This window comes from Saccopteryx bilineata, chromosome 1 (assembly GCF_036850765.1).
Source record: "Saccopteryx bilineata isolate mSacBil1 chromosome 1, mSacBil1_pri_phased_curated, whole genome shotgun sequence".
NCBI classification, from domain to species: Eukaryota; Metazoa; Chordata; class Mammalia; order Chiroptera; family Emballonuridae; genus Saccopteryx; species Saccopteryx bilineata.
The window spans coordinates 173,237,911-173,264,551 of NC_089490.1; the positions used below are offsets into that span (position 1 = coordinate 173,237,911).

At 42.4% G+C, this 26,641-nt stretch overlaps 2 protein-coding genes across 10 annotated transcripts in view; one reads left to right on the top strand and one right to left on the bottom strand.

Moving 5' to 3' along the window:
- FNIP2 (folliculin interacting protein 2) overlaps nt 1-18,524 on the top strand; it is a 131,177-nt gene extending 112,653 nt beyond the window's left edge. For 6 of the 9 annotated variants that reach the window (XM_066279899.1, XM_066279929.1, XM_066279918.1 and 3 more), the window contains 3 exons: nt 9,147-9,347; nt 13,023-13,138; nt 14,799-18,524. In XM_066279899.1, coding sequence (XP_066135996.1) covers nt 9,147-9,347; nt 13,023-13,138; nt 14,799-14,880 — 399 coding nt within the window. In that variant the 3' untranslated portion in view covers nt 14,881-18,524. The remainder of the gene's footprint in view (nt 1-9,146; nt 9,348-13,022; nt 13,139-14,798) is intronic. The other 3 variants (XR_010731899.1, XM_066279879.1, XM_066279908.1) reach the window with 3 other exon arrangements.
- SPMIP2 (sperm microtubule inner protein 2) overlaps nt 10,470-26,641 on the bottom strand; it is a 105,424-nt gene continuing 89,252 nt past the window's right edge. Inside the window, exons 4-5 of the mRNA XM_066279944.1 lie at nt 22,653-22,842; nt 10,470-11,011 (exon numbers count right to left, since the gene is read on the bottom strand). Of these exons, the coding sequence (XP_066136041.1) occupies nt 10,961-11,011; nt 22,653-22,842 (241 nt within the window). The 3' untranslated portion in view covers nt 10,470-10,960. The remainder of the gene's footprint in view (nt 11,012-22,652; nt 22,843-26,641) is intronic.

Genomic DNA, 26,641 nt, shown 5'->3' on the forward strand with positions numbered 1-26,641 from the left:
AAAGGGTCAGTTTAGAGCAGGGGTCCCCAAACTTTTTACACAGAGGGCCAGTTCATTGTCCCTCAGACCGTTGGAGGACTGCCACATATAGTGCTCCTCTGACCACCAATGAAAGAGGTGCCCCTTCCGGAAGTGCGGCAGGGGCTGGATAAATGGCCTCCGGGGCCGCATGTGGCCCGTGGGCCGTAGTTTGGGGATGCCTGGTTTAGAGTATGTTATTGGGCATGTCAGCAGCGTAAAGATGGGGAAGTTTCTTAGCAAAGTCATTGTGGAGAACTGTTTTCCCCTAGTGGTACTGAGACTGTCACTCACACTTCTTACGATCTGACCTTCCAAGGGATTGCTTTTGTTCTTTCTTTTTTCTTTTTTATGTGAGAGGAGGGGAGATAGAGAGACAGACTACTGCATGCGCCCTGACCAGGATCCACCTGGCAACCCCTGTATGGGGCCGATCCTCGGACCACAGAGGTATCCTCAGCTCCCAGGGCCGTCGCTTGAATCAATTGAGCTACGAGAAAAAGAAAGGGAAGAGAGAGATCTCAAAGTAGGGAGCTTGGCAGGTTCATCAAGCTAAAAGTTGGAAATGCTTGAATGGATTCTGTTTCTGACATGCCAAGATACTTAATAAGCATATACGTGTTTTGTCCTCACTGTTCCTGTCTGTAGAACAGGACTGTGATCCTGGTCATCTCACAGGAAGAAAGGCATGCTGGATTAATAAGTACTTACAGGAAGTATTCATGTGAGAATGGTATTTTCTGACCCTTAAGTTAAAAATAGATAATCATGTGAAATGTTAGTTGTTTAAATGTGGTACATGGAAAACAAATAATTGTGTGGATGACTAGATAGAAATGGATTGAATCCCAAAATAAGGAAACCTGAGTAGAGAATTGTTCAATGGAGCCAGCATGTTTTAGATATTTAACACATGCCTAGCAATTTTTAGGCTCACTTGAGAGGCTAAAGAAGAAAAATGAAATGTGATTTCTCTCCTTGAATGACTTAGGAAATCACTGAGTAGACAAACAGATATGAAATCAAGAACAAATTCAACAGTGTCATTAAACACCAAAAATGTACATAGTAAATACAGTGTGTCTGTAAAGTCATGGTGCACTTTTGACCTGTCACAGGAAAGCAACAAAAGATGATAGAAATGTGAAATCTGCACCAAATAAAAGGAAAACCCTCCCAGTTTCTGTAGGATGATGTGGCGGCATGTGCGCTTGTGCAGATGATGACATAACACTGTGTATACAGCAGAGCAGCCCACGGCCATGCCAGTCGAGATGTGGACGGTACAGAGGAAAGTTCAGTGTGTTCTGTGGCTCCCTAAATTTGAATCCGTGACCAAAGTGCAATGTGAATATCGGCGCGTTTATAACGAAGTGCCACCACATAGGAATAACGTTACTCGGTGGGATAAGCAGTTGAAGGAAACCGGCAGTTTAGTGGAGAAACCCCATTCTGGTAGGCCATCAGTCAGTGACAAGTCTGTAGAGGCTATATGGGATTGCTACCGAAGGAGCCCTAAAAAATCTGTGCGTGAGCCCACATCGAACTGTATTGAATAGGTATGAAACTGGAAGAGTTTTCCTTTTATTTGGTGCAGATTTCACATTTCTATCGTCTTTTGTTGCTTTCCTGTGACTGGTTAAAAGTGTACCATGACTTTACAGACACACTGTACTTTCAGAAATCAAAGGAAGAGCAGCACATGTAGGTGTGGGTGGTGGAGCGGAGATGGGACCCAAGTTGGGTCCTGAAGGTTGGAAATGTTCTGTCTGCTGTCCACAAGGCAGCAGACAGACATTCTGGGCACAGCCTGAGCCAAGAGGCGGGAGTCGCTGCCTGGAGAAAGGGTTTCCTTCAGGAGCCCTGGGGGTAGATACGTGTAGGTGAGGGTGGCCCAGGTGCTGCAGAGCTCTCAGTGTGGAAGAAGAAACATTTGAACTTACATGTTTGGGTAGTATGTGCTGAAGTAGGTTTGAGTAGGCTAGAGAAATGATAAAATGATTCTTTGGGAAGGTTAGGGTTTATTGGACATGCTTCATACAGAGAGGGGGTGTGTAAGAAAGCCCCTCAAACATACTAATAAATATCAGGTACTTTGCTATGTGTCTCGTACACATTTATCTCATAGAAAGCCTCTGGGAATTGAACCTCATGGGAACTCTGTGAATCAAGTGCTATCACACTATACAGGTGTAGAAACTGATGCCTCAATTGAGTTGCTGAAGCCCCACTGCTAGTATGTGACAGCATGCAAGCCCAATCCTGTCTGACTTCAGAGCCTTTGCTGTTACCATTGCCTTTTGTTGAAATATCAGAACCACAGCTCCCTGATTACCCAAGCCTTGTAGACATTTCTTATTCCTGGAAAAGGAAGTTAAGCAGAAGTCATGTGTGCACCAGTCAGAAGAGCATATTTTGTGTTCTCAGACATCTGATCTAGACCCTTGAGACTGGAATGTCCCAGGCATCCAGCACTCCCAGGACACAGACCCACAAATCCTTAGTGGCTGTGAACTAACCAGACTTACTCTCTTGAGTCCACAAGATTTAATAGCCAACAAATATTTGGGAAACGTTTAAAGATCTATCCTACAAAGCATTTCATTTGTTAATTTACCTTGAGAAGTCTTAGCAGGAAAGTAGTTTGGATAGATTAGATATTGACAAGGTAGAGCGAGGTAAATGTTTGCTAACTCTCTGTGAGTAGCAAGGCAGAGACAGTGGCCTGTGGCGGCTACTCCACTCCTCTGGCGGAGACTGGCCTGCGGCTGTATCGATCGTCAGTGTTCTTTCCTCCTGCAGCGTCTCCTCGGGAGTTTCTCAGTCGTCTGATTACGTTTCTGAGGGAGGGACTGTGGAGGGCCCGGCTCTGAGGGGCAGCCGGGGTTGTGGATGGGCGCTCCGTGGGCTCTGGGCTCTGGGCAGGCAGCGATAAGGCAGCACACCCTGTTGGAAGTCCAGGATTATGGAGGAAGTAGAAACACACTGCAGACCCATTCTGATAAGAGAATTTAACAAACTCGCTGGGCAAGAGACTTTAAAATTAATTCTCTAAAGCTTGAGAAAGAAAAGGAAAATTGATACATGTGTCTGTAAGGCTTGTAAGGTTTTCAACCAAACAGGCATGTTAGGTGGAAATGACTTTTTAATATTAATATTTTCTTCAGATTGTCATTCAGAACTCAAATGTCAGAGGTCCTGTTTAATCTGAGACCATAATAGTTGGGAAGAGAACTTTTAAAAGAGCAAATAAAAAATTAAATAAAATGGTAAATAAAGGGTGTAGGCTTTTTGGTTTTTCTGATGATGCCTAGTCAAAATAAAATAACAAAGCCCCCCTTTATAAAAACAATTGGGAATGTTTAATATTAGGAAGAGGACTCTTACTTGCCAAGCTGACAGTTACTTACATCGTGTCTCCGTAGGAGCCAGACTCCCTGGTTTCAGGGTCACTGTTGGGACGCAGCCTCGCCTCGCCTGCCCGCTTCTTTTTTTCTAGTCCCCTTGCCCAAACTCTAAGCCCTAAGAATGGCAGATGCTTGAGTCAGTCACTCAACAGATGTTTCAATCATTTCATCTTAGGTTTTATAGCATTTGTTAGTGTACTTAGTTTTGTTTTGTTTTGTTTTTGTTTTTTTACAGAGAGAGAGAGAGTCAGAGAGAGGGATAGACAGGGACAGATAGACAAGAATGGAGAGATGAGAAGCATCAATCATTAGTTTTTTGTTGCGCATTGCAACACCTTAGTTGTTCATTGATTGCCTTCTCATACATGCCTTGACCGCAGGCCTTCAGCAGACTGAGTAACCCCTTGCTCAAGCCAGCGACCTTGGGTCCAAGCTGGTGAGCTTTTGCTCAAACCAGATGAGCCCTCACTCAAGCTGGCGAACTCGGGGCCTTGAACCTGGGTCCTCTGCATCCCAGTCCGAGGCTCTATCCACTGCGCCACTGCCCAGTCAGGCTGTACTTAGTTTCTTAAAAGTACTACTCCATGTATGTGATGGCTGATGAGCGGTGTATGTGTTTGCACCCTGGTGTGCATGCGGATGGACAAAATTGTGAACTTAAAAATGTACCTTGTCCTGGCCGGTTAGCTCAGTGGTAGAGCATCAGCCCAGTGTGTGATTGTCCTGGGTTCGATTCCCAGTCAGGGCACACAGGAGAAACGCCCATCTGCTTCTCCCCGCCCCTCTCCCCTTCTGTCTCTCTCTTTGTCTCTCTCTCTTTTCCCACAGCCATGGCTTGATTGATTCCAGCGAGCACATTGGCCCCAGGCACAAAGGGTGGCTCCGTGGAGCTTCTGCCTTGGGCGCTAGAAATAACTCGGTTGCAAGCATGGCCACAGGTGGGCAGAGCATCAGCCCCAGACTGGGGCTGCCAGGTGGATCCTGGTTGGGTTCCATGTGGAAGTCTGTCTGTCTCCTCTTCTCTCACTTGGAAAAAGAAAGAAAAAAATATACCCTAACAGATCATTACACTATTAATTGCTTCAGCAATGAAGATATGGCTAATAAGAAAAAGTTAGTGTTACAAAGTATGCTGCATATAATTCCATGTTCCCTTTGTTTATTGTGGTTCTCTGTGTGCCTTAACAGCAGAGCCTCTCCGAAGAGGAAAGTTAATTTGAATACCAGAGCATAGGGTGTGTGGGTGTGCGTTTCTGTGATAAATCCAAACATGGTCTTCTGGATCTCAGTGTTCTTTAAATTCTACAACAGCAATTTTCAAGTGGTGTGTTGCAAGGATTTTTAAAATATGCAGTACCTCACTATTTAGTCAGGGGTACTGACCTCTTTTCCCTTAGATTGTCAAATAAAAAAATGACAACAGCCAACACCTCAATAGCCATCTAGTGTGAATGATTGAAGTTATACCTAGGTTTTTGGTCAGATCAGCAAAAAAAAAATTTTTTTTTATTTTGTCACAGAATTTTAGAAATTAGTTTACATGCACCATGAGATGAAAAAAGTTGAAAATTGCTGCTCTAAAAGCTTAGAGATTGACTACTAAGCTCTTTGGTGGGGTTGTGTTTCCTTTGGGGGGGGGAATATATATATATATATTATATTTCCAGAGTCACCAGCTTCATCGTTAACTCTGTGACCCAGAAGAAGTTTAGAGCAGATCAGATGTGGGGCAGCCAGCCATCCTGGTGCCCTTCAAAAGTAACTGAAGTTTTCACCGATGACATTTTTATCTCTCTTCAGCATCCATCACTTCTTTTCTCGACTATTTACATTTCCCTCTGTTTCCTTCTGCCTTTAAAAAGTGTTTACTTTTCAGTAAATAAGCGAGTAGCTAGTGAATGATGTAGTTAGATGGGGGCAATTGGATTGTCCTGCAGACATATTCAGGGAATTATTTGTTTGTTATTTAGTAGCCTGAGAATGTATAATCCTCAGATATTTTTTAAAGTTCTCTTCTAAAATGATTTAGCTGGTTCTTCCTGTCCCTTGAGTCTGCACACATAAAGGCCAGCACTCCCTCGCTGTGCTGGGGGACATAGGATGCTCATCAGTTTTGTCATCTTTTTTTTTTTTTTTTTTTTTAAGAGCAAGAGGGACAGACAGGAAGGGAGAGAAATGAGAAGCATCAACTTGTGGCACTTTAGTTTTTCATTGATTGCTTTCTCATATGTGCCTTGACCCTTTGCTCAGGCCGGCGCCCTTTGGGCTCAAGCTGGCAACCCTGTGCTCAATGTGGATGGGCTCACTCCCAAGCCAGATGAGCTCATGCTCCAGCTGGCAACCTCGGGGTTTTGAACCTGGGTCCTCAGAGTCCCAGGCTGATGCTCTAGCCACTGTGCCACTGCCTGCTCAGTCTTGTCATCTGCTTGTGCTTAGCCTGTTTCATAGTTTTATAACTTCAGGTTGTGTGAGAGGAGCTAAGAATACAGGGAGCAAAGATTCAGCCCCGTCCTTCAAGGAATGGGCCCTCAGATTCCTGTCGGTGTGTCCTCGCCCCTTGCACCCACCCATCTTTCTTCTTTCCTCGGTTTCCGCCTCCAGTTCTGCCTCTTTGCCCCAGTGATTTACAAATGATTCACACTCATTTGTCAGTTTAGATTTTTTGACATTCTCTTCCCCATCAATTCCTCCCTGTAAAATGTCCCCTTCTGTTATCATGTGTGAATCGACCACCTTCTGAAGTAAGGATGCTTGGAGAACCCTGCGCCCACCGCCCCCCAGCAGCCTCATCGCCCCTTTCCAGCACTCCATCGCTTTTCACGAAGCTTCGTGTTGTTGGTGGTGCTGGTACCATGTAGGTCATAGTCTCTGTGCTTTCCTTAGATGGACACACACTTTCCCTCCCTACCACCGTGGTGAGAAATCTCTTAGGGAAATGATTTGAATTAGAAACTGGACCCAAATATCTACTGCAAATAATTGATCTATAAAAAACATTTTACACCAAGCATTCTCAAACTCCAGTCCCCTTGCTAACAGGAAAGAGCAGGTAAGGAGCATCTAATTGGCCTAGCTTGGGTCATGTTAATTACCACCCCTTGGTACAGGCTGGTGATTGAAATCTAGGGGAAAGGTGAGTGGCATGCATTCAACTCATATGTATGGGCATGTGGTCAGGATTGATTTTGTATACTCAGAATATAAGCCTTTTGAGGGAAGAGTTCATAGTGCAGATCTGTGCTATACCCAGCATGCAGTGAACTTATGATAAATGCAAAGCGTCCAAGGGGTTTAAGTTCAAAACACAAATCTTTTAAATTTCTGTGTTTCCAGTTCTTTTGTTCACAAGGACCAGGTACATTAATGGGAAGTCATTGTCATCTTGCTATGAATTAATGACACGTTGAGCAAGAACTTTGAGGAATTTGTAAAGGGAAGTCACTGAGGCCCCTTCTTTAGCTTTCTGTTCTGGAGAATTGTGTGTGTGTGTCAGAGAAGTAAAGGGGAGGGCCATGAACACCTCTGGGTGAGGGTGGGAATATGGAGTCATTACGTATGTGAGAAAACCTCTGTGCTCTTCGGTTAACTAGTCTGGAAAATGAGACCCATCCTTGGGAAACTGGGCTTCATTCATTCAAGAATCTGCTTTGTTAACTTTTTCATTTTTCATGCTTAAGATTATTTGAACATAGGCTTAAATAAATGTTGGACCATTAGACTTTGCCTGATTAGCTCTTCTTTCAGTAAGAAAATACCTTAAACCCTAAAAGTTTCTCTCATGAATATAGTACAGAAAAAAGTATTGGCCCCAACAGAGTGTTTGTCCACCCCACCAGTCACTTCTTCCCCATTTGTGAGAAAGAATACAAAGCTGGACAGACTTCCCTTTTAATGAAATAACCCGAGACCAGGGCTAACCCAGCTGTTACAGTGACAGTGTGACAGCACATATCGTAGGCTTCTGTCCGCAGTCTCTCCACTACTAGTGTTAAGTCCTTAAAATCGTAGGTAGCCATGCTCTGAGGCCTTGTTCTAAGCAGCAGGAACCAGCCCCCATTAGCTTAAGCAGAAGGAGCTGTATTGGACGGATAGTAGGAAGGCCAAAGCACTAGTCTTGGAATAGCCAGGAAACAAGGTAACTCTGAAAGTCCAGAACCAAGAACTACCTGAAGGTATTTGTAGTCATTGCTTTCTGGACAGGGAAGTGGTGACACCAGCCATTCTCAGCCTTCTATCCCCCCCGATCACAGAGAAATCATGGGAAGGAGCATCTAATTGGCCTGGTTTCGGTCATATCACCCCACCTTGCTGGAGAGAGGGTGGGTCCTTCCAGGTATTACCCAAAAAAGCTCAGTCTCCAAAAGAAATTTAGGATGAACTTACTGGGAGGAAGTTATGCTAAGTAGCCAAAAGCAACAGCTGGCCACCACAGGGTAGCAGAAGGATTGAATGACAGAAGAAGGCCAGCACTAGTTTTCCTTTGCTAATTAGGGTTAGAAACCTGTGCTCACCTACCCTGGCCATGAGGTGTGTCTGTTTCTGTTCCTCTATTCCCGCCTTACGCCCACTCCCTTCTTTCTCTCTCTGCGTTTGGGCCCTAGGACAGCCCTGCTGTAATGTTGATTTGTGCACATGTGGGATACTAAATATGTATATCCAGGTGTTGGTGGCGAGGCGGTTATACTTTGATCAATATCTAGAAATGTATTGTTTTATAAGGCCGTCTTCCTTGGTGTTAACCATTTGCCCTGTAGCACAACTAGTTCCATGCTCTATCCCTAACTGCCCAGTTACTGAGGATTTTGTATTTTAAATATGTTTATCAGGAGCCGTACTTTTTCCTTTTGGACTCTCTAGGTAGACTCATACCCCAATCTGATTTTAGTTGGTTGTGAGAGTTGATTTATGCAGGTAGCACAGTTATTAATAACCATAGCTTAGCCATGAAAACTATAACTTTCAGGGACTGTTCATTGACCCTGCCGAACCTTCTTCTTGGGCAAATGGCAGTAGAGTCCCACACCAATTCTAATATGCTCCACCTCAAAAGGAGAGAGTTGTCTTTCAAAAGGAAATGAATTTTAATATCCTGGGATGTAGGGAGAGCATGTGTGTTTTCACTTCTCTGTGGTCACTTAACATTTATCGTGTACCTCCTGGGTGTGAGAAAAAAAATTATCAAATGCAGTGTTTATCAAATTAATGATAAACATTAATCATTTATGAGTTATGTTGGCTCTACCGGTTGGCTCAGTGGTAGAGCGTTGGCCTGACATGTGGAAGTCCTGGGTTCGATTGCCGGCCAGGACACACAGAAGTGCCCATCTGCTTCTCCACCCTTCCCCCTCTCCTTCCTCTCTCTCTCTTCCCCTCCAACAGCCAAGGCTCCATGGCCTCCGCCTCAGGCGCTAGAATGGCTCTGGTTGCAACAGAGCAACACCCCAGATGGGCAAAGCATCACCCCCTAGCTTGCTGGGTGGATCTCGGTTGGGTGCATACAGGAGTCTGTCTCTCTGCCTCCCTGCTTCTCACTTCAAAAAAATACAACAAAAAAAAAAAAATGACACTCCTGTTTTAGTCCCTGTAAAGCTCTAAACTTCTGTAGCTCTTCCCATCAACTGCTGAGCTGTTTGTTAGTCGAATCCTAAACAGAGACAGTCTGGACATTTTGAGTGTTGTTTGAATGTTGTGAAAACCTGCCCCAATGCGTTTCTCTTCCAGCACCCAGTGCTTGACGAGCCGATAGCCGAAGCCATCTGCATTATTGCAGACACGGATAAGTGGAGTGTCCAGGTGGCCACAAGTCAGAGGAAAGTGATGGACAGCACGAAACTAGGCCAGGACGTCCTGGTCTCTAGTCAGGTGTCCGGCTTACTTCAGTCCATCTTACAGCTTTACAAGCTTCACCTCCCTGCTGATTTTGTAAGTACTTGTTCTCGTATCACCAAGGAAATATAGTTCAAAGATGCTTTTAACAATACTTTGATTATAAAATCACAAGTTCACATGTATTGTTTTTGGCCTAATTAGATGTTAGCCTAAGGAAATATAGAACATTCAACATAAAATCAGCAAACAGGACAGACTTTAGTAACCACAGCCCTTCTATGAAACAGATGACATGTGTGACGGAAATCTTTTGAACCAGGTATATAGTAAAGGAAGTAGGGTCTGGGGGAGGGGTCAGCATCGCAGGAAATTTAAAACCCTCCATTGGAGAACTCACTGCCTTTTCTTTCATTAGATTTATATCAAGCAAGCTTGTTTCTGAAGGAATCGTAGTTCCTTTGCAGGGACCACCCTGACACAGTTGTTACAGATCAAATGAATGTTGTTTGTGTGTGAACCCTGGGAGTGCTGAAATACCGTTACCCATTCCCCAGAGAAGATAGTATCAATTACTCCTTTTCAGTGGAATTTTCAGATCACTTTCATGACATTATATTAAATTCAGACAACAGACAGCACCTATAAACTCCTGGAAAATGATCAACAGCTCTGCCTCAGTCGCTGGAATTAATATTCAAGACAAATTCTTTTCAAGATGTGTGTGTGTGTTAGAGATTGAGAGAAAATATATTTAGAGAGGGAGAAAGAAAGGTTTCAGAAGTGCAAATGAGGCTTGGGGGCATGCAGCCAGGAAGGCGTGGATGAGCGGACCTTGGGCTCAGGCTGGGAGGGAAGAACACCCTGTCTCTGCTCCTCGCCCCTCTGCAGAGTGTGGCTCTCTGCAGTGGGACCCAGGCCAGCACGCTCCATATCTCCCTGCTGGCCTCCCCAAAAGATACAGAGCTCCTTAACAAAGTCGGAAGCTGAACACTAATTACCCACACTGATTGCTAATGCAGGGTAATTTTCTGGGTTCTTATGATTGAATCTACAATAGTACCACATCCCTCAGACATAGTTAGGACTTTTATGGCCTTGGAGAAGGTGCTTTGAAATGCCACCTATCTGTCTTCTGAGTAGTGGCAGTGTGGCATGACAAAGAGACCAATGAACGTAACTGGGTTAAAGTCTAGGCATTGCCGTTGATTAGTTGTGTGATGGCAGACAAGGCCGAGTGCTTCTGAACCTCAGCTTTCTCGTCAGTAACATGGAGATAGTACCTATGCAACAAGCACATTGTGAGAATCCTCTGAAAATTGGGGCTGATTTTAAACTGTCAAAGTGGAGTTTAAACAGTCAGTGTACAGTAGTGGCCACCACCCGGTCATTAAGGTCCAATAGCCAGAAATCAGAACCACACTCAGCTGCTTCCTACATGTGTGACTTTGCCGAGTAATTCCCGGAAAGCCATTGGGGCAGTGTTAGACGTTATAAGCACTCTGGAAGCAGCTACTATTAGTATGATTGTTAATAACTTCATAAAACAATATTAATGGTTGGAGACAGCGACGACACCCTTTTCACTAAAATCTTTATTTGGGCTTTAAACTGAAGCTTCCTCTCGCAGGATGCCTGTCCCTGAAGGACCACGGGAACTTATGGACTCCTGCGACCTTTTTTCTTGCATTTGGAGACAGTTTTTCTTTCTAGTAGTAGCAAGTCGACTCATGCTGATTTCGAGGCCGAAATCTCCTCTTCTGGAAGGGAAGGGAGATAAGTTAGATTCCATAGTTTTTTGCTAGTATACATTTTTACTCAACTTTTATATTATATTCCCCAATACAAAGATAGCTCTTGTTACTTTTGACATCTTAGTTTCCCGAGCAGTAAATTACTGTAGCTAATTCTTTTTGTACTTCATTTGGACAGAAGTATGTTTAACCACTTAATAATATGAATGACTTACTTAACCTGACAAAACCAAGATCAGAGGAAATTTCATCTGCAGTTTAAAATTCTCCTTATAAATCATTTGAATGAAACATGTTTAAATGCCTATTAGACCCTTCAGTGCAAAAGGAGAAAGTTGCTATTTTACATTTCAGAAGTTGAAAATTGAAGAAATCCATCTCAGGACTAAGGTGCCAGAAAGGAAAAGGAAGAACGCAAACAGTTCTATTCAGTAATCAAGCCTTTAAAATTTTTTTAAATACTCTGATTTCAAGAACAGTATACAAGCCTTATAGACCAGTGTTCTCTTTGTTTTGACACTGCAACATGAAATTTTCATGGAAACTATGAAAACACTGTAAATTAACTTTTAAAACATAAAGGATTCAATGTAATATGATATTCCTTTTAATATAACACTTTTACTAAAAAGTTTGTATTTACTCCACGAGGAACTAAAACTTAACAGGAGAGAGAACCTTTCCCCATGAAACTCGGTTTATTTGGGGGAACATTTCCATGAGGACTGGTGAGAGCCTCCTCGCTCTATTACTCGTAGTCATTTACCAGTTGTGTTTCATCTACCCCAACACAAGGCGTTTAAGATTTTAAGCCAATGAAAAACTGAAAAGATTACATCTCTAATGGATACTTTCCCCATGTCACTGATCGGCCCAGATGGTCAAGATCAACATTCTCAAATGCATCTGTTAATCTTTTTTTACCTTGAAAATAGCAGGTGTAATGGTCTAGAAGAAAATTCTGTATGATAGAATTACCCTTGCCAAAGCCATCAGGTGACTTGCTGAAGATGCTTGGATAGCTCTGCCTGCCAAATGTGAAAACATTTGCCTCTGGTGAAAGACACAGATGGTTGCTATTCTCTAAAAAATGAAGTTGGACACAATTCCAAGAGTAGGGATGTCCTGGAAATAATTGCCCTTTCTTTATTGTTATTAAAGACCTAGTTAAAATACACTCTGGAGAAGAAAAAATAAAAAAAGAACTTCAGAGTAACCTTGTTTCAGGCATTCTACTTCTGCGGATGTTCTATACCAAAATAATCTGACATATAGAGAGAAAACAGCCACAAAGACGTCCTTTTAAAAATTATTTATAATACAGAAATGCAAATTGCTGTGTGGTTAAGCAAAGAGTGGCAAATTCACCTTCTCGAAAATTATTTAAACATAAGATTACATTGATAAAGAATTTTTACTAACACAAGAGGATTATTATAAACTTTTTTAGAGGCAGGAAATAATTGCACTTACAGAATGATTTCCACTCTAAAAAACAAAAGCTTTTAAGAAAAGACTAGAAGACATATATGAAAATTGTAACCCTTTGAATAGTGAGTTGTTTTCAGGCTTGCTGAGCCCTGGAAGTGAGTCTTTTTTCAAAAAATGAAATTAGTTCCAGTTCCAGTTTTATTAACTTAAAATCATGTTTGTTTGATAACCAATTTATGGAAACAAGAAGAACATAACATTTGCCTTTTCTTAATGTTGGCTTACACATTTTTAAAATAAAATTTTTTGTTACGATCATACTCTGATGGTCAGAAGGCACGAGGACGTACATGAACATTCGTACTACTCAAAAGGTTAATAGTCATTGGAAGAAATAACTTTGCTTTTCAAAAACCTAGTCTTATACCTACTAGTGATAGGGTTTGAGATGGCTTGTACCTTTGTAAGTGTGTTTGGAAGAAATGAGATTATAACTGTGCTTTGAAATGCATGCTGATAGCTCTGGCTCTGAGAATGGCAGCAGGGTTTCACTCTCGCCCTCACTGGGCATGTCCTGGCTTTGCAGTGCGTCATGCATCTGGAAGACAGGCTGCAGGAGATGTACCTGAAGAGTAAGATGCTGTCTGAGTATCTTCGGGGGCACACACGAGTCCATGTGAAAGAGTTAGGTGTCGTACTGGGGTGAGTTCCATGAAGCGTCACCGTTTCTCCCGGGGAGGCGGTTGTCCTTAGCACTGTACCCACTGACCTGTGTAGCTTGTGCCACCTCAGACCTGCAGGCCCTGGTGCCCCGTTGCAGTGTTTGGGGACCATCAGTCTTGTGCCTTTGCAGCTCCCCAATGAATAGCATGTTCTTTGTATCTGAGACCAGGAATAAGCACAGAACGTGAAGCAAGTGGTTTTTTATGTTAGTCTTCTCCCTGGGTTATTTTATGCATGAAAGTGAAAAATTTAGCCTGACTTTCTTTGCTCATTTCTGGCCATTTCAGTGGATGTCAATGTCACCAGCTGTCAGCCGCTCAGCAGCAGCCTGTGCTTACATTCTGCTTCCTGGAGGAGGCAGGAAAGGCCGGCGGGACTTTCAGGGGCCTGCCTGCGTATGCACAGAGTGACGAGCCTTTCCTCCCTTTGCGGATAAGCCCATCAGGAGAGACATGCTTATGCTGCTAACAGTGTATGGCGCCTTCCTGAGGCCTTTGCCATGACTTCTCTAGAGAGGAGCTTCTGGCTTTTGTTTTACTCTGCTAAATTTTTCAAGAGACTAACAAAAAGATGTTACCTCCGATGATGATCCCCCTAAATTTGGGCAAGAAGATATTGTATATGTATTGTCGACCTTGAAATTTGCTGTTAGCCTGCCAGTCAAAATGTGAAGACGCGGGCCTTGGCCTTCTTGTCAGGCTTTTCATCTTTCACACCCGGGATAGGACTTACTGTGTTGTTTGGCCCTCAGCATTTCCTGTTACACATTTTTCTTAACCTATGTCATTTTTTAACAGTTTCCCTCTTTGGAGACATTTGCTTTTGCCGTCAACTTACAGAGTGTGTCTTTGCTGTGTTTTTTTCTTCATGTTGGTACCGATCTCTTTCCCAGTCTTATACTTGCATCTCGCTGTGTGAGGGTCTCCGTTGCTAGGTGGTCCCTGACCTGTCAGGTGTCCATCATCATCACTGTTAGATGGCTCGTAGCCTGTCCATACCCTTGTCCTCTCTAGGCCCTCTCTGCCCATTGTTAGTGGGAACTGCACCCCGCCTCTCTTTAGCCCCCTGCACACGAGTCGAGGGCCCGCGGCACGGATGTTGCCTGACAGCCTCTGTCCACCTGAAATCAGATCTGTAGGGAGCATTACTGGAGAAAGCATAGGTGAAACTCCATGTGGTAATGCCAGCTACCTTTTTAAATCTCATTTTCAATTTGTCGTAGAATTCAAGGGGAAGATTAGGATATATTTCATGGACTGAAGCAGTCCTCATTTTTTTTTTTCAGGATATTTTTCAGCATTTAGCTGAGATAGTGGAGAAAGCATTTAAGTGTAACATGGTGGGGTTGCACAGGGAACACGGAAACGGTACGGACTTAGCGGTGACCCCGCCGTGGGAGAATGGCCTTGTGCCCACACGTGCACGGCCCCTGCCACGGCCCCCTCTGTCCTCTGGGCACCCTCTCTGTCCCCGGCAGGCCACAGGGGAAGAACAGGCTTATCGGCTTACCATCTCTTTTCCTTTTTCTTTTGTTTTAAGCAATGATCTAGCAAGCGTGGTACCTAGCAATAACACCTGACTGCAAAATTATGCTATTTGACAGTAATAATCTTCTGTTTTGTGTTGTTTTGATACTCAGGATTGAGTCGAACGACCTGCCCCTGCTGACGGCCATTGCCAGCACTCACTCTCCTCATGTCGCCCGAATACTCATAAGCTAAAGCTCAGGACAGTTCTTCCTTGGAAGAAGGGGAAAAAAGATTCTAAACTGACGGAGAAAGGAGTAAGCTGTGACGTCAGAAGTGTGAGAAGAGCAAACAGTCATTCCACCACGTTGCTTTGTTGTGTTTTGTTGCTTTCATGTGGATGCTTCATTGGAACCCAGGTTGACTTGACTCAACAGCATGTGTGTTTTTCGTGAACACGAGGCCTTTTGTCATCACCCATGAATCAACAGAAAGAGCGACCTTTCAGTAGGAGAAGCATAAGCACTACACGAAACGTGAAGCTGTGGGTACAGATTGCCTCGTGTGTGGGCCGAACACGTGACTTCGGAGCAGGAGAATCGACAGCGCACAGGCCATTCCGGGAGGGAGGGGTCTCAGAGCGGGCACATGCGCTCTGCACACTGGAGAGTGCCTCCAGCATCCTGAGCAGACAGGAACAGGACTTCGGACTCCAGGTCAGAGCGGGCCTCCTTACCGGAGGTGAAGTAAAGAAAGCCACATCGGGCCGTCTGCAGCTCTTGTGGCTGTAGGAGTTACTGTCTGACTCGAAACGTGAAAAAGGACTGACTGTTGGGAAGAGAGCGCTGTAGGGACCCACTGTGTTCACATCTTCTTGGAGTTGACCTTGTCTCAGAATCAGCCACAGGTAGGTTCGAGGTGGATCGTTGGTGCAATAAACCCAAGAATCAATGTAGCATCTTAATCCCATCATGATGGAGGTTGCAGCCGCCGACCACACAGTCTGATACCGTGTGTTTAGCCTGATACTTTAGAGCGCTCAGCAGCCTCTTTAAGAGAGGCCATTTACCAAAGTTATTTCTATAAGCTCAAGAGTATTTCTGTTTCTAAATTCTTCCAGCCAAAGCCACTTTCTTCCTGTAATAGTTAATACAAATGACTATTTATACTTTAAAAGGCACAGCTGTCCCGGTGGGATAGGAACCCTGCACCGTTCAGGATGACTAATGAAAGTAATTAGTTTGAACATTTATAAACCATTCATACGTGGTCTGAATTCTCACATTATTATCTCTGTGCCTTCTAATTCCTGCCTGCTTTTCAAAACACCATTCCAGAAATTAACTCACTCGTAGTATCAAACCTGCCAAAATGAGGAGCTGTTTGTTAGTCTAGTTCACTTAAAAAGAAAAAAGAGAAAACATTAATTTTCTGTTAATAAAAAAGAAACTATTCTTAGTTTACAGACTGTGAACTATGACCATGTCAGACAATGTACTGACATTCAGGATAAAGAAAAAGACTTTTAAAAATTGATCATTAAGTGACAGGAGCTAATCTAATAAAGCAGAACGTCATTTAGTGTCTTGATGATCTTAAATACAGCTAATTAGGACCAGGCTCCAATGTCCTTCCACTCGTTTATAAATTAATTTCAGACCTTTCCATGTGTCTTCTGAACCTAAGAATATGAAGTACCTTCCCTTTTAGGGGTTAGAATGACTTCAGATTTTCTATTTGATAAAATCCTATCCCAAACACCAAGTTACATAAATTTGTCTCTTCTTTTACACATGCTAATTATTTGTTTGAAAGAGTATAGCAGCAGCAGTACCAATGGAGAAATATGGGTGGATTAGTTCTTAGGAATAAGTCAGAATTGCAGCCTTCCCTTCTCTCTCTCTCTCTCTCTCTCTCTCTCTTTCTCTTTCTTTTATGAAGTGAAATTTAGGTGGTGCATTAAAACTCTTAAGATCTTTAGTTTTTATTTTATGTCTTTCTTTCATAAAATTGAAGTTTTCCATTTGTTTTAGATTTTTCTGTTTTCTTTTGCCCAACATCTGAGTTTAGTGTTTTAAATTCTCTAGTTCCATGACGTCATTGCTTGTGAAGTTACACCAGGAGAAGGGACCTTACCTGTGGCTCAGCTCGCTCCTCATTTGTTTTCATTACATGTAAATAAACGCTAATAGCTGGTCTCCGTGGTTTCCATCTGCACCAGTTGAAAGCATTCCCTCATCTCCAGCCCCCTTTTCCCTGTTTACACGTTTGGGGCACTTTCCCTCATTCACCGCCTTCCAGGGTTTCAAAGAAAATAACTAGACACAAAATCAGTCGCATTCTAATGTGGCATGTTGGAAAGTAGACCCATCCAGGGGAAAACTGAGCTTTAAAAGGGTGATTCTAAACTTCCTACATAAAAGGTTTAGCCCAGCCCCCCACTGAAGAATTAATTTGCCTCTTCACCCCCTGTCCCAGACCCCCTCCCGAACGTCTGTTGGGAAAGTACAGTAGGTCACACATGGGGTTAGTGCCAGTGGCACTCAGGACGCAGTCAGAGCCTAGTCCGCACGCCTGTTGCCTGCAGAAACAGACCGAGAATGTGGCTGCTTTCATGGTTCTTCAAATAACGTTCAAGTTTTCCTTGTCTTAAATTAAGTCTCTTCCCAAAAGTGGAAAAGAAAAAAACAAAAAACCCCTCCTGGACTTGTGTTGAGACACGCGAGCACCACCCAGTGGTTTCATTCTGTCTTAGCGAAAGAGGCAAGGAGGGGACCCCATGCTCCCACCCCCACACCCATCTAAGAAAACAAACAAAAATTAAAAAAAATTCGAGAAAACTACCTCAGTTGACAGGATTCCACCTTTAGGGTTTCGTCAACTTTTAAGTCTTAGCTGTTGAGTGTACTTTGTAGCATCTTGCTTCTTGAAGCAAGCTAGTGAGGCCTGGCAGAGCGAAGCGTGGACATGACGGACCTCCTTCTAGCATGTTGCCGTTTTCTTTTTAATGATGGACAAGTGATGTGAATGTAAAAGATAACTGTGTACGTTTCAACATGACAATGAAAATTTAAAATGTAGCTTCCATACTTGTGCATAACTCCAAAGTATTTTATTTTTATCAGTGTTAAATAGCTTTTTGTACAGGCTTCAATCCATTTTTCTGAAGTGTGCTGTTTTTTAATGAAAGTAACTATAATCTTTTCACATCCCATGGAACTGCCGTTTACACATCACAACTTTTTAAACTTACCATATTTTTCAAAATTAACTTTTTTGGAGGGAGGAAAATTCCCACTTGCTAAATGATACTAAACTGTTGTTTGGGCTCTTGTAATTAGGTCCTGAGATTTTATAAAAATTTAGGTCTGTAGCTTTTTATGTCCTTAGTTGGTTGTACATAAAAATAAAGACTATATACAGTGACCCCGAAATTCTGTTCAATGTCTAGCTCTGGCCACTCTTCTGTGCTTGTGAAAGTGTTCTGCTCCTCCCTACTGTCACCACTAACTCGCCTCTTTAGTTCTCTTGATAAATGTGAACCATTTGTTTTGTATTGTGCTTGGGGGGAGGGGTATTTTGCTGTAATACTTGCCTAAAATCTGGCAGCCCCATCTGAATGTTAATTTTTAATGTCAGTTTGGTGAATGACATACTTGGAAGCAAGACTGCAATATGCTTAAATTTCAGTGGTCTTTAAAAAAAGAAGACTTTTCTGGGATTTGTTACAATTGAAGCTCCATGAAGACAAATTGATAGGGCTTTCTATTTTTGATCAGTTAAATAGTTGTCAATGTCAAGGTATGGATGGAAAATTTTTCTTAAAACTTGTTTATGTATTAGTTTGATCCATTTTTTTGTGGCATTTGGTGCAATAAACCTTTTGAATCTCTCTTGAACATTTGTTTGTTACATTGAATCTTAGGATCTAAATGTTTCATTTCTATTAACTCATGCCGCTGTAACAAGGTTATTATATATGTCAGGGATTCCCATGGGGGGAGGGGAGTTTTAAATGTAGTGCTTAGCGTAGTCAGGGGTGTAGGGCGCGGGGGCAGGGATGATAGGAGCAATGTCTTGTCATTTGCGGGACACCCCATGGAATGAAGAATTGTCCCTCCTCCTCCATGACTTTGAAATGTGCTGGACATGCATGTGGGTAAAAACACCTGTTTATAATTATCGAAGCTGAGAACTTAATTCTGCTTTACCTAAAAGCACAATGTGATTTTAATATATGCTCATTTTAAAGCACAAAATGATTTTAATACACGCTGAATTTTCCAGAAATACCACTGTTGTATAAGTTGAGGGAAGATTTTACCTTGTAAAGTTCAGAGTTTTAACAAGAACTGACGTAATTTGCAACACGTTAGGAACAGCTATGGTAGTCATGGGAATGTGAACCATCGGTAGAGTGTATAGTGTGTATCTGTATCAGGCTTCATTTATAGCAGTTGCGTTCATGGAGACTATATAGATGTAAGTATCTGCCTGCTTCGTTATTATGCTCTATTCTAATCTAGTGCCCCAAATGCTCTAGCCCCTTGCTACTCAAGGTCCCTGGACCAGAAACAGATGCATTGCCTGGGACCTGGAGAGACATGCAGAATCTCACCCCCCATCCCAGGCCTACTGAATCAGAGCCTGCGTTTAACATGAGCTCCATGTGATTCACGTGCACATTACAATTTAAGACTGACTGCTTTCATACTCAGTGTGGGTGAATGGGTGAGGGAAGAGTAAACCCTGCAATTCTATCCATGTATGGAACGAAGGAGGGAATGAGAATATTTACAAGCAAAGGAATGAAATAGAAATGGATGATGATGTTAAATTCTGTTGAATACACATAAATTTAATAACATGTAAATGGCTATTATTTATGTGGAAAGAAAAAAACAGCTAACCCAAAATCAAGAAAGGAAAAGAACAAAGGACTAGAAGATAGAACTTGAGAAACATTTTGTGATATTTAAAAAAGGAAAAATTTGGAGAACTATAGTAGAAAAAGTTTAGAAATCTGCCCAATTTTCAAAAATATTTGTAAGAACATTTTGAGTAAATGTGTATAAAAGTATGATACATATTGTTAAATATCATAAACTGCATTTTACAAATATTTTTAATTATGTTCCAAACTTAGGTTTGTTTATAAGTAAAAATCCAAACCTAAGAACCCGAATATATAAAATATCCCTATTTTCAACCATCTATTTTGATGAGAAAATATTATGTATAGCTTTATGCTTTTAAGATTTCTCCCCAAATACTTGGTGCCATTGACAAATTCTTCCTTTTTGAGGCTGCTTTCTGTGCATGGTTCTGAGTCTTCTAGCATAAGAATGGAAAATGTGCTGGCATTTCTTATTAGTAATGATAGCCACTCACTGGGGGCTGGTGCGAGGCATTATGTCGGAGGCTTTACACACACTGTATCCATTATTTTTTAATTTAAAAGAGCACTTGTTTCAAGTTACTTTCTTTGACCAAAGAGGGTTTATATTAAATTGGGGGAGGCTGGAGTGCTTTATTGAGGAATCATCCCTAAGAACCCTGTGGGGTGGTCCCAGAAAGTGGACTTGGGGAACAAGTTTCTAATGTCTCTGGATATTTAGAAGAAAGCCTAGTTGATAAAAATACTATTTTGAATGATACAGTATTTTGTTTATCCCCGAAGGGAAGAGATGTGACCAAGTGACCAATTACCCTCACCGAGTTAAACCGATACCAGGTGCCTCTTGGATGTGACGCACTGGGGATGACATAACATCACTTATCTGGGATTCCTGCCCAAAACACAAAACCGGAGTCTACTCATGAGAAAACATCAGATAAATCCAAATTAAGCTAGTCTACAGAACTGGTCAATACTCTCCCAAATGTGTCTGTGTTATAAAAGTCCAAGACTAAAAGAACTGTTCCAAATTGCAGGGGACTGAAGAAAATGTGAGGAGAAAATATAATGCATGAGCCTCGGAGGGATCTTGGCTCAGAGAAGAATACAAAGGACATTATAGGATCAGTTAATAAAACGATCATGAACTATAGATTGGGATCAGCTGTTTTCAACTGGTGGGCTCTAAGAATTTTTAAAACATGCAACACCTGACTAGTCAGTCGGGGCACTGACCTCTTTTGCAAAGAAAGAAAATGAAAAGATTGCCAAATAAAGGAAATAACAACCAATACAACAATAGCCATCCAGTGTGAAGGACTCAAAATTATCTTTTTTTTTTCTTGTCAGATTGGCAAAAAATATACTTTTTGGTGTGCCACAGAACATTAGTAATTAGTTTATGTGTGCCAGGAGATGAAAAAAGGTTGAAGATCACTGGATTAGATTAATATTGTATCAATGTTAAATTTCCTGAATCTTAATTGTATTGTGGATTTATGAGAAAAGCATCCTTGTTCTTAGGAAATGCACCCTGAAATATTTAGACATAAAGGACCATCATGTCTACAACTTACCCCCAAATGGTGTGGGAAAGAAAAACAAATGTCTGTGTGTGTATGTAGGTGTATACATTCAGATACATGTAGAAAGTATTAAAGCAGATTAATAACTGACTATTCTGGATGAAGAATGTATCAGTTCACTTTCTAATGTTCTTGCAACTCTCCTGCAAGTTTGAAATAATTTCAAAATAAAAAAGTCTTTTGACAAAAATTTTTAATGCACAGATTTTTTTTTTCCTTTTAAAAAACCCACACAGGTTGCTCAGTTGGATTTTAGTGAATGATAGAAGGAGGCCTCAGGATCATTTCATCCACGATCGCTCTAATCCTACACAAAATTAGTTCAGTGATGGAAAGTAACTAATCCAAGCCTTGTCTACACACACTGTAGTAAATCATCTTATTTGGACCCAGCCCAAAATTCAGAGCATATAAGAATGTTAGGAGCTGAACTGCACCTTTTTTCCATACAAAGTGTCCCTGGGGTCAGGACCTACCAAAGAGGACTTCTACAGCTCCCTCACAGAACGTTTCCAACAAATAAAATTAATTGCTAATGAATCAGATTGCTGGTGACGATATACTAGGGAGTTGGCAAGATTCTTTTTTAAAAAAAATCACAGTCTTTTTTTTTTTAAATGTCCTAATATTTTTTAACTTATTTTATTATTTTATTTATTCATTCATAGAAAGGAGAGAGAGGGAGAGGAGAGAGAGACAGAGAGAGAGAAGCGGGGAGGAGCTAGAAGCATCAACTCCCATATGTGCCGTGACCAGGCAAGCCCAGGGTTTCGAACCGGCGACCTCAGCATTTCCAGGTCGACGCTTTATCCACTGCGCCACCACAGGTCAGGCGGCAAGATTCTTCAATGGAGCAAGAAGACTCTCTTCTGGTCGAGAACAGGAGTCTCTGAATGTATCCCAGCTACTCTGTTACCTTCCCTACCATAGAAATTTGTTGTCATACTCAAAACACTGCATGACTACAATGTGTATTTTGCTGTGGGATTATGCAAAAGGACTTCTGGAAATAGTTATTGATTTGAATATAGACTCAATGTATCTTTACTTGGTTCTTAGGATAACTCTACAAAAAATTCAGGACAGATACTATTATTTTTTAAAAACCCATATAGGAAAATTATGCAACTTGCTCAAGATTTCATAGTTGTCATGGGAAAAAACTTGAATTTGAACTGGTGTATTCTCACTCTGCTAGCCAGTCTGTAAGGGCTTTAAGAAGCATTAAAGATTTACCTCCATTTCATGGGTCTTGGGAATCAAGGGGAAAGCCTCTCTCCAGGTTACACCATATGATCAATAGCAATTATACAGACTGAACCCCCACAACCTCTTGTTTTTAGCTATGAAATGGAAATAATATCCACCTACCCACAGTATAGACACTACTGTGGAAATTCAATATAAATTATAGTACGTTTTAATGGGATAAAAAGAGCTATAAAACATTAGCAGCAGCATTACTGTTGAATAGCATTCTCTAATTCATACATTGAAAGAGCTTGATGTTTTCTATGATGACTCAGAAAAGCAAATGATCATACCTCCTCCGTTTTTGGTGGCACTGACAGCTTAGTTGGTCTGGAAGCTCTTGGCAATGCTGCTTTACTCTGTCTAACGAGGGTGGCCCCTTTGGAATTTCTTCGGTTGGTGTCCTCATAATCACCCATATTCCAGGCAATCTGACCACGGCTGAATCTTCCTAGCATATTCATAATATAAGGTTTTGGTTGCCTGAAAGAGGAACAAATTGGTTGGTTCTCAAATTGGAAGGACCTAGCTAGAAATAAGGCCACTAGAGATTCATCTTTCTCTTGTGATTCGAGGTGATTTCTAGCCGCAATGCTTGGGAAAGCTAACGACCTGAACTATCAGCCAATGTTCTGAGAAGTTTCCAGACTACCTACTCTACTTTGTTGGACACCCAGCTGCTAGTGATGGGGAAGAACCTCCCCAGGTGGCCACTACCTAGAAATCTTGCTGATGCATCTGTCCCCATATCATGACGGCCCCTCATGTCCTACAGGCCAAGCATGTAAGATGCTGGGAAGTAGAAAGTGAGATGCTTAGGCTGAGACTTCATAAGACCCACAGAAAAAGGACATGTCTTCTCATGCTGAGATCTCAGGGGAATTCAGGAAAACACCGGTTTCTTGATTCCAGACTCACTTTGGGCAGTGTATTAGAAGAATGATCTAGGTTCTATTCTCTTTCCCCGGTGAAACCCTTATCTAGGTTCCGAAACCCCTAAATTAGAATATTCTCTGACGACTGTTATAAAGAGCCAGCTCTGGGGGAAAGACAAAAAGGGTCCAGGATAAGGGTTTGCTGTCCCACGTGGAAGGCTGGAAGGCTGTTGTCCCTCCAGAGACCCTCTTCCCCTGCTCTCTGTCCCCCAGGGCGCCTAGTGCCCCCTGGCCACTGCAGATCTCCCTTCCTAGAATCAGCTTTATGGGTTCCCAAGTCCTTTGGATCAAGATCCGTGGCAGAGCTTCATCACTCTCACTCAGTCACATTCACTCATGGCCAAATCCAGCATAGTACGTGGCAGAGGAGACGGCCTGTGGAACAAAGTTCCGTCCTCATAGAGCTTCTATACCAGCAGAGGAGACAGACAATGAACATAAGCCAGTCAAATGTTTAGGAAGTACCCTGAAGAAAAATAAATCCAGAGAAGGAACGGAAAGCGCGGGACATGCTATTTGGGGGGGGGGGGGGGGGGACACAAGTAGAGAGCTAACTGAAGAGAGAAGCCATTGATCCTCAAGGCACACAGGGACAGACTCCCCCTCCACACCCCCTGGAGTCACAGAATACCTGCGTGAGGAGGGAGCTGGCCGCCACCCTCCAGCACACCCTCTACTGACACCAAGTTCAAACTCTTCAGCAGAGCACACAGTTCGAGTGGTGTTGCTATTTGCTTTTTGTCTGTTTTCTCTCTCTTTTATTTTAACGGCCCGCAGGGACCTTTCTGGCCTGCCGTCCAGCCCTTCCCTGTTCTCAGACACACAGACACTGCTTCACTGTGCACTCAGCCCTCCCCGAGCCCCGACGGGGCTGCGCCCCCTCCACAGGGAGCGCCCCCCACTTCCTGACAAGCTGACGCCAAGCTTCACACTTCACCTCTTCTGTGAAGGCTTCTTGGGCCCGTCAAGCAGCAATTTTTCTCCTTCCATAGCACATTCTGTTTGAATCCTTTTGTAGAAACTACTTAAATTTGTAGAATATACTTAAATTTCTAGTGCAGCAGGCTCTCTCCTCCAAACTCAGTGCGCCTTAAAGAACACAGAATGTGCCCTGGCTGGTTAGCTTAGTTAAGAGCAACGTTCCAAAACAACAAGGTTGTGGGTTCGATCCCCAGTGGGGGCACATACTGGAGCAGCTTAATGTTCCTGTCTCTCTCCTCCTGCCTCTCTGAAAAAAACAAAACAAAACAGCCCAGAACATGTCTCATTCGTCACCAGCCAGTGCCCTCCCTGACGTAGAATTGACACAAGTGGTGGGATTCAGCTGGCTTGCACCGATTCGGCAGAACTGCTACCTAATTTTTGTTGAGTTCAGCGAACTGGTTGTTAAAATGGCACTTGAAATCAGTATTCTCTCTAAGGTGGGTGCCTGGGCAGCCGCCCAATGTGGAAACCACAAATTTACATTCCTTACTCTTTTTTAATGTTCATCTGTGCAACAGCATATTCTAAGCGCCCATAGTAATGTTCATTCCGTTCATAAGTGAAAAAAATTGCAGGTGAGGACGCCAATCAAGAAGCAATGTGGAGCCTGACCAGATGATGGTACAGTGAATAGAGTGTTGGCCTGGGACGCAGAGGACCCATGTTCAAAACCCCAAAATCACCGGCTTGAGTGCAGGCTCATCTGGTTTGAACGTAAGCTCACTAGCTTGAGCGCGGAGTCACTGGCTTGAACCCACAGGTCGCTGGCTTGAATCCCAAGGTCTCTGGCTTGAGCAAGGGGTCACTGGCTCAGCTGGAGACCCCCAGTCAAGGCACATATGAGAAAGCAATCAATGAACAACTAAAGTGCTGCAACAAAGAATTGGTACTTCTCATCTCTGTCCCTTCCCGTCTGTCTATCCCTATCTGTCCCTCTCTCTGTCTCACTTAAAAAAAAAAACAGCAATATGGAAATATCTTAAATACTGTAATAGTTTTATTGTTTTTTGTCAGGTATTATTTGATATTTTTCATTAATATTTTAAAACTTTATTATAACAATCTAGTTTTGTGTACCTTTTTTTAATTTAAGCATTAAATTCATGAAATAATAAACTACCTTTTGGTATATCATTTATTTTATACTTAATATGGTCATTAGGGCAGAGAACCGGTTGTTAAATTATTTGAAGCCCACCTTTGGTTGACACTCAACTAATCAGTGATGGATGGAGTAATGAAGGGAGGGAGAGATCAGAACAAAGTATTTTTAATTAAACTTTTTTTTCAGGTATAGTTTACATTCAGCATTACTTTGTCTTAGTGTCAGGTGTGCAGCACAGTGGTTAGACAGTCATATACTTTATTTTTTATTTTATTTTATTTTTTTAAAATTATTTTTATTTATTTATTTTTTAGAGAAGAGAGAGAGAGATTGAGAGAGAGAGAGAGAGAGAGAGAAGGGGGAGAGGAGCAGGAAGCATCAACTCCCATATGTGCCTTGACCAGGCAAGCCCAGGGTTTTGAACCGGTGACCTCAGCATTCCAAGTTGACGCTTGATCCACTGAGCCACCACAGGTCAGGCCGACAGTCATATACTTTACAAAGTGTTCTCCCCAATCTCTCCAGTACCCACCTGGCATTACTTTTTAGGTAGTCTACTTTACCTCCCACCTCTCTCCACTTACCTGCTTCTGCAGCCTCCTCCCCCGCCTCCCACCAATGCAGGTGTGCAGGAATGAATCCCAAAAGTTTGGTTTGTCTGAGTTTTGTTATTTACAAATACAGATTAATAGCTGGGAATAATCTCAAGAAAGTTTTAAATTTTTTTTAAATTTTATTTATTCATTTTTTTTTTTTTTAGAGAGGAGAGAGAGACAGAGAGGGAGAGAGAAAGGAGAGAGAGACAGTGAGAGAAGGTGGGGAGGAGCAGGAAGCATCAACTCCCATATGTGCCTTGACCAGGCAAGCCCAGGGTTTCGAACTGGCGACCTCAGCATTTCCAGGTCGACGCTTTATCTACTGCACCACCACAGGTCAGGCAATCTCAAGAAAGTTTAAAGGGCAAGAGAGCTAGCTAGTGGTTAGAGATAGGAGTTTATATTCATATTAGCTTGATTAACATTTCATAGGAAAACTATTTCATGCAAATGTGCCACATTTTCTTTAAAGTAATGTATTATAGATGTAATTATACTGAAGCCTGACCGGTGGTGGAGCAGTGGATAGAGGGTTGACCTGGGACCCTGAAGTCCCAGGTTTAAAACCTTGAGGTCGCTGGCTTGAATGCGGGCTCATCCAGCTTGAGCAGGGATCATTGATGTGATCCCATGGTTGCTGGCTTGAGCCTAACGGTCACTGG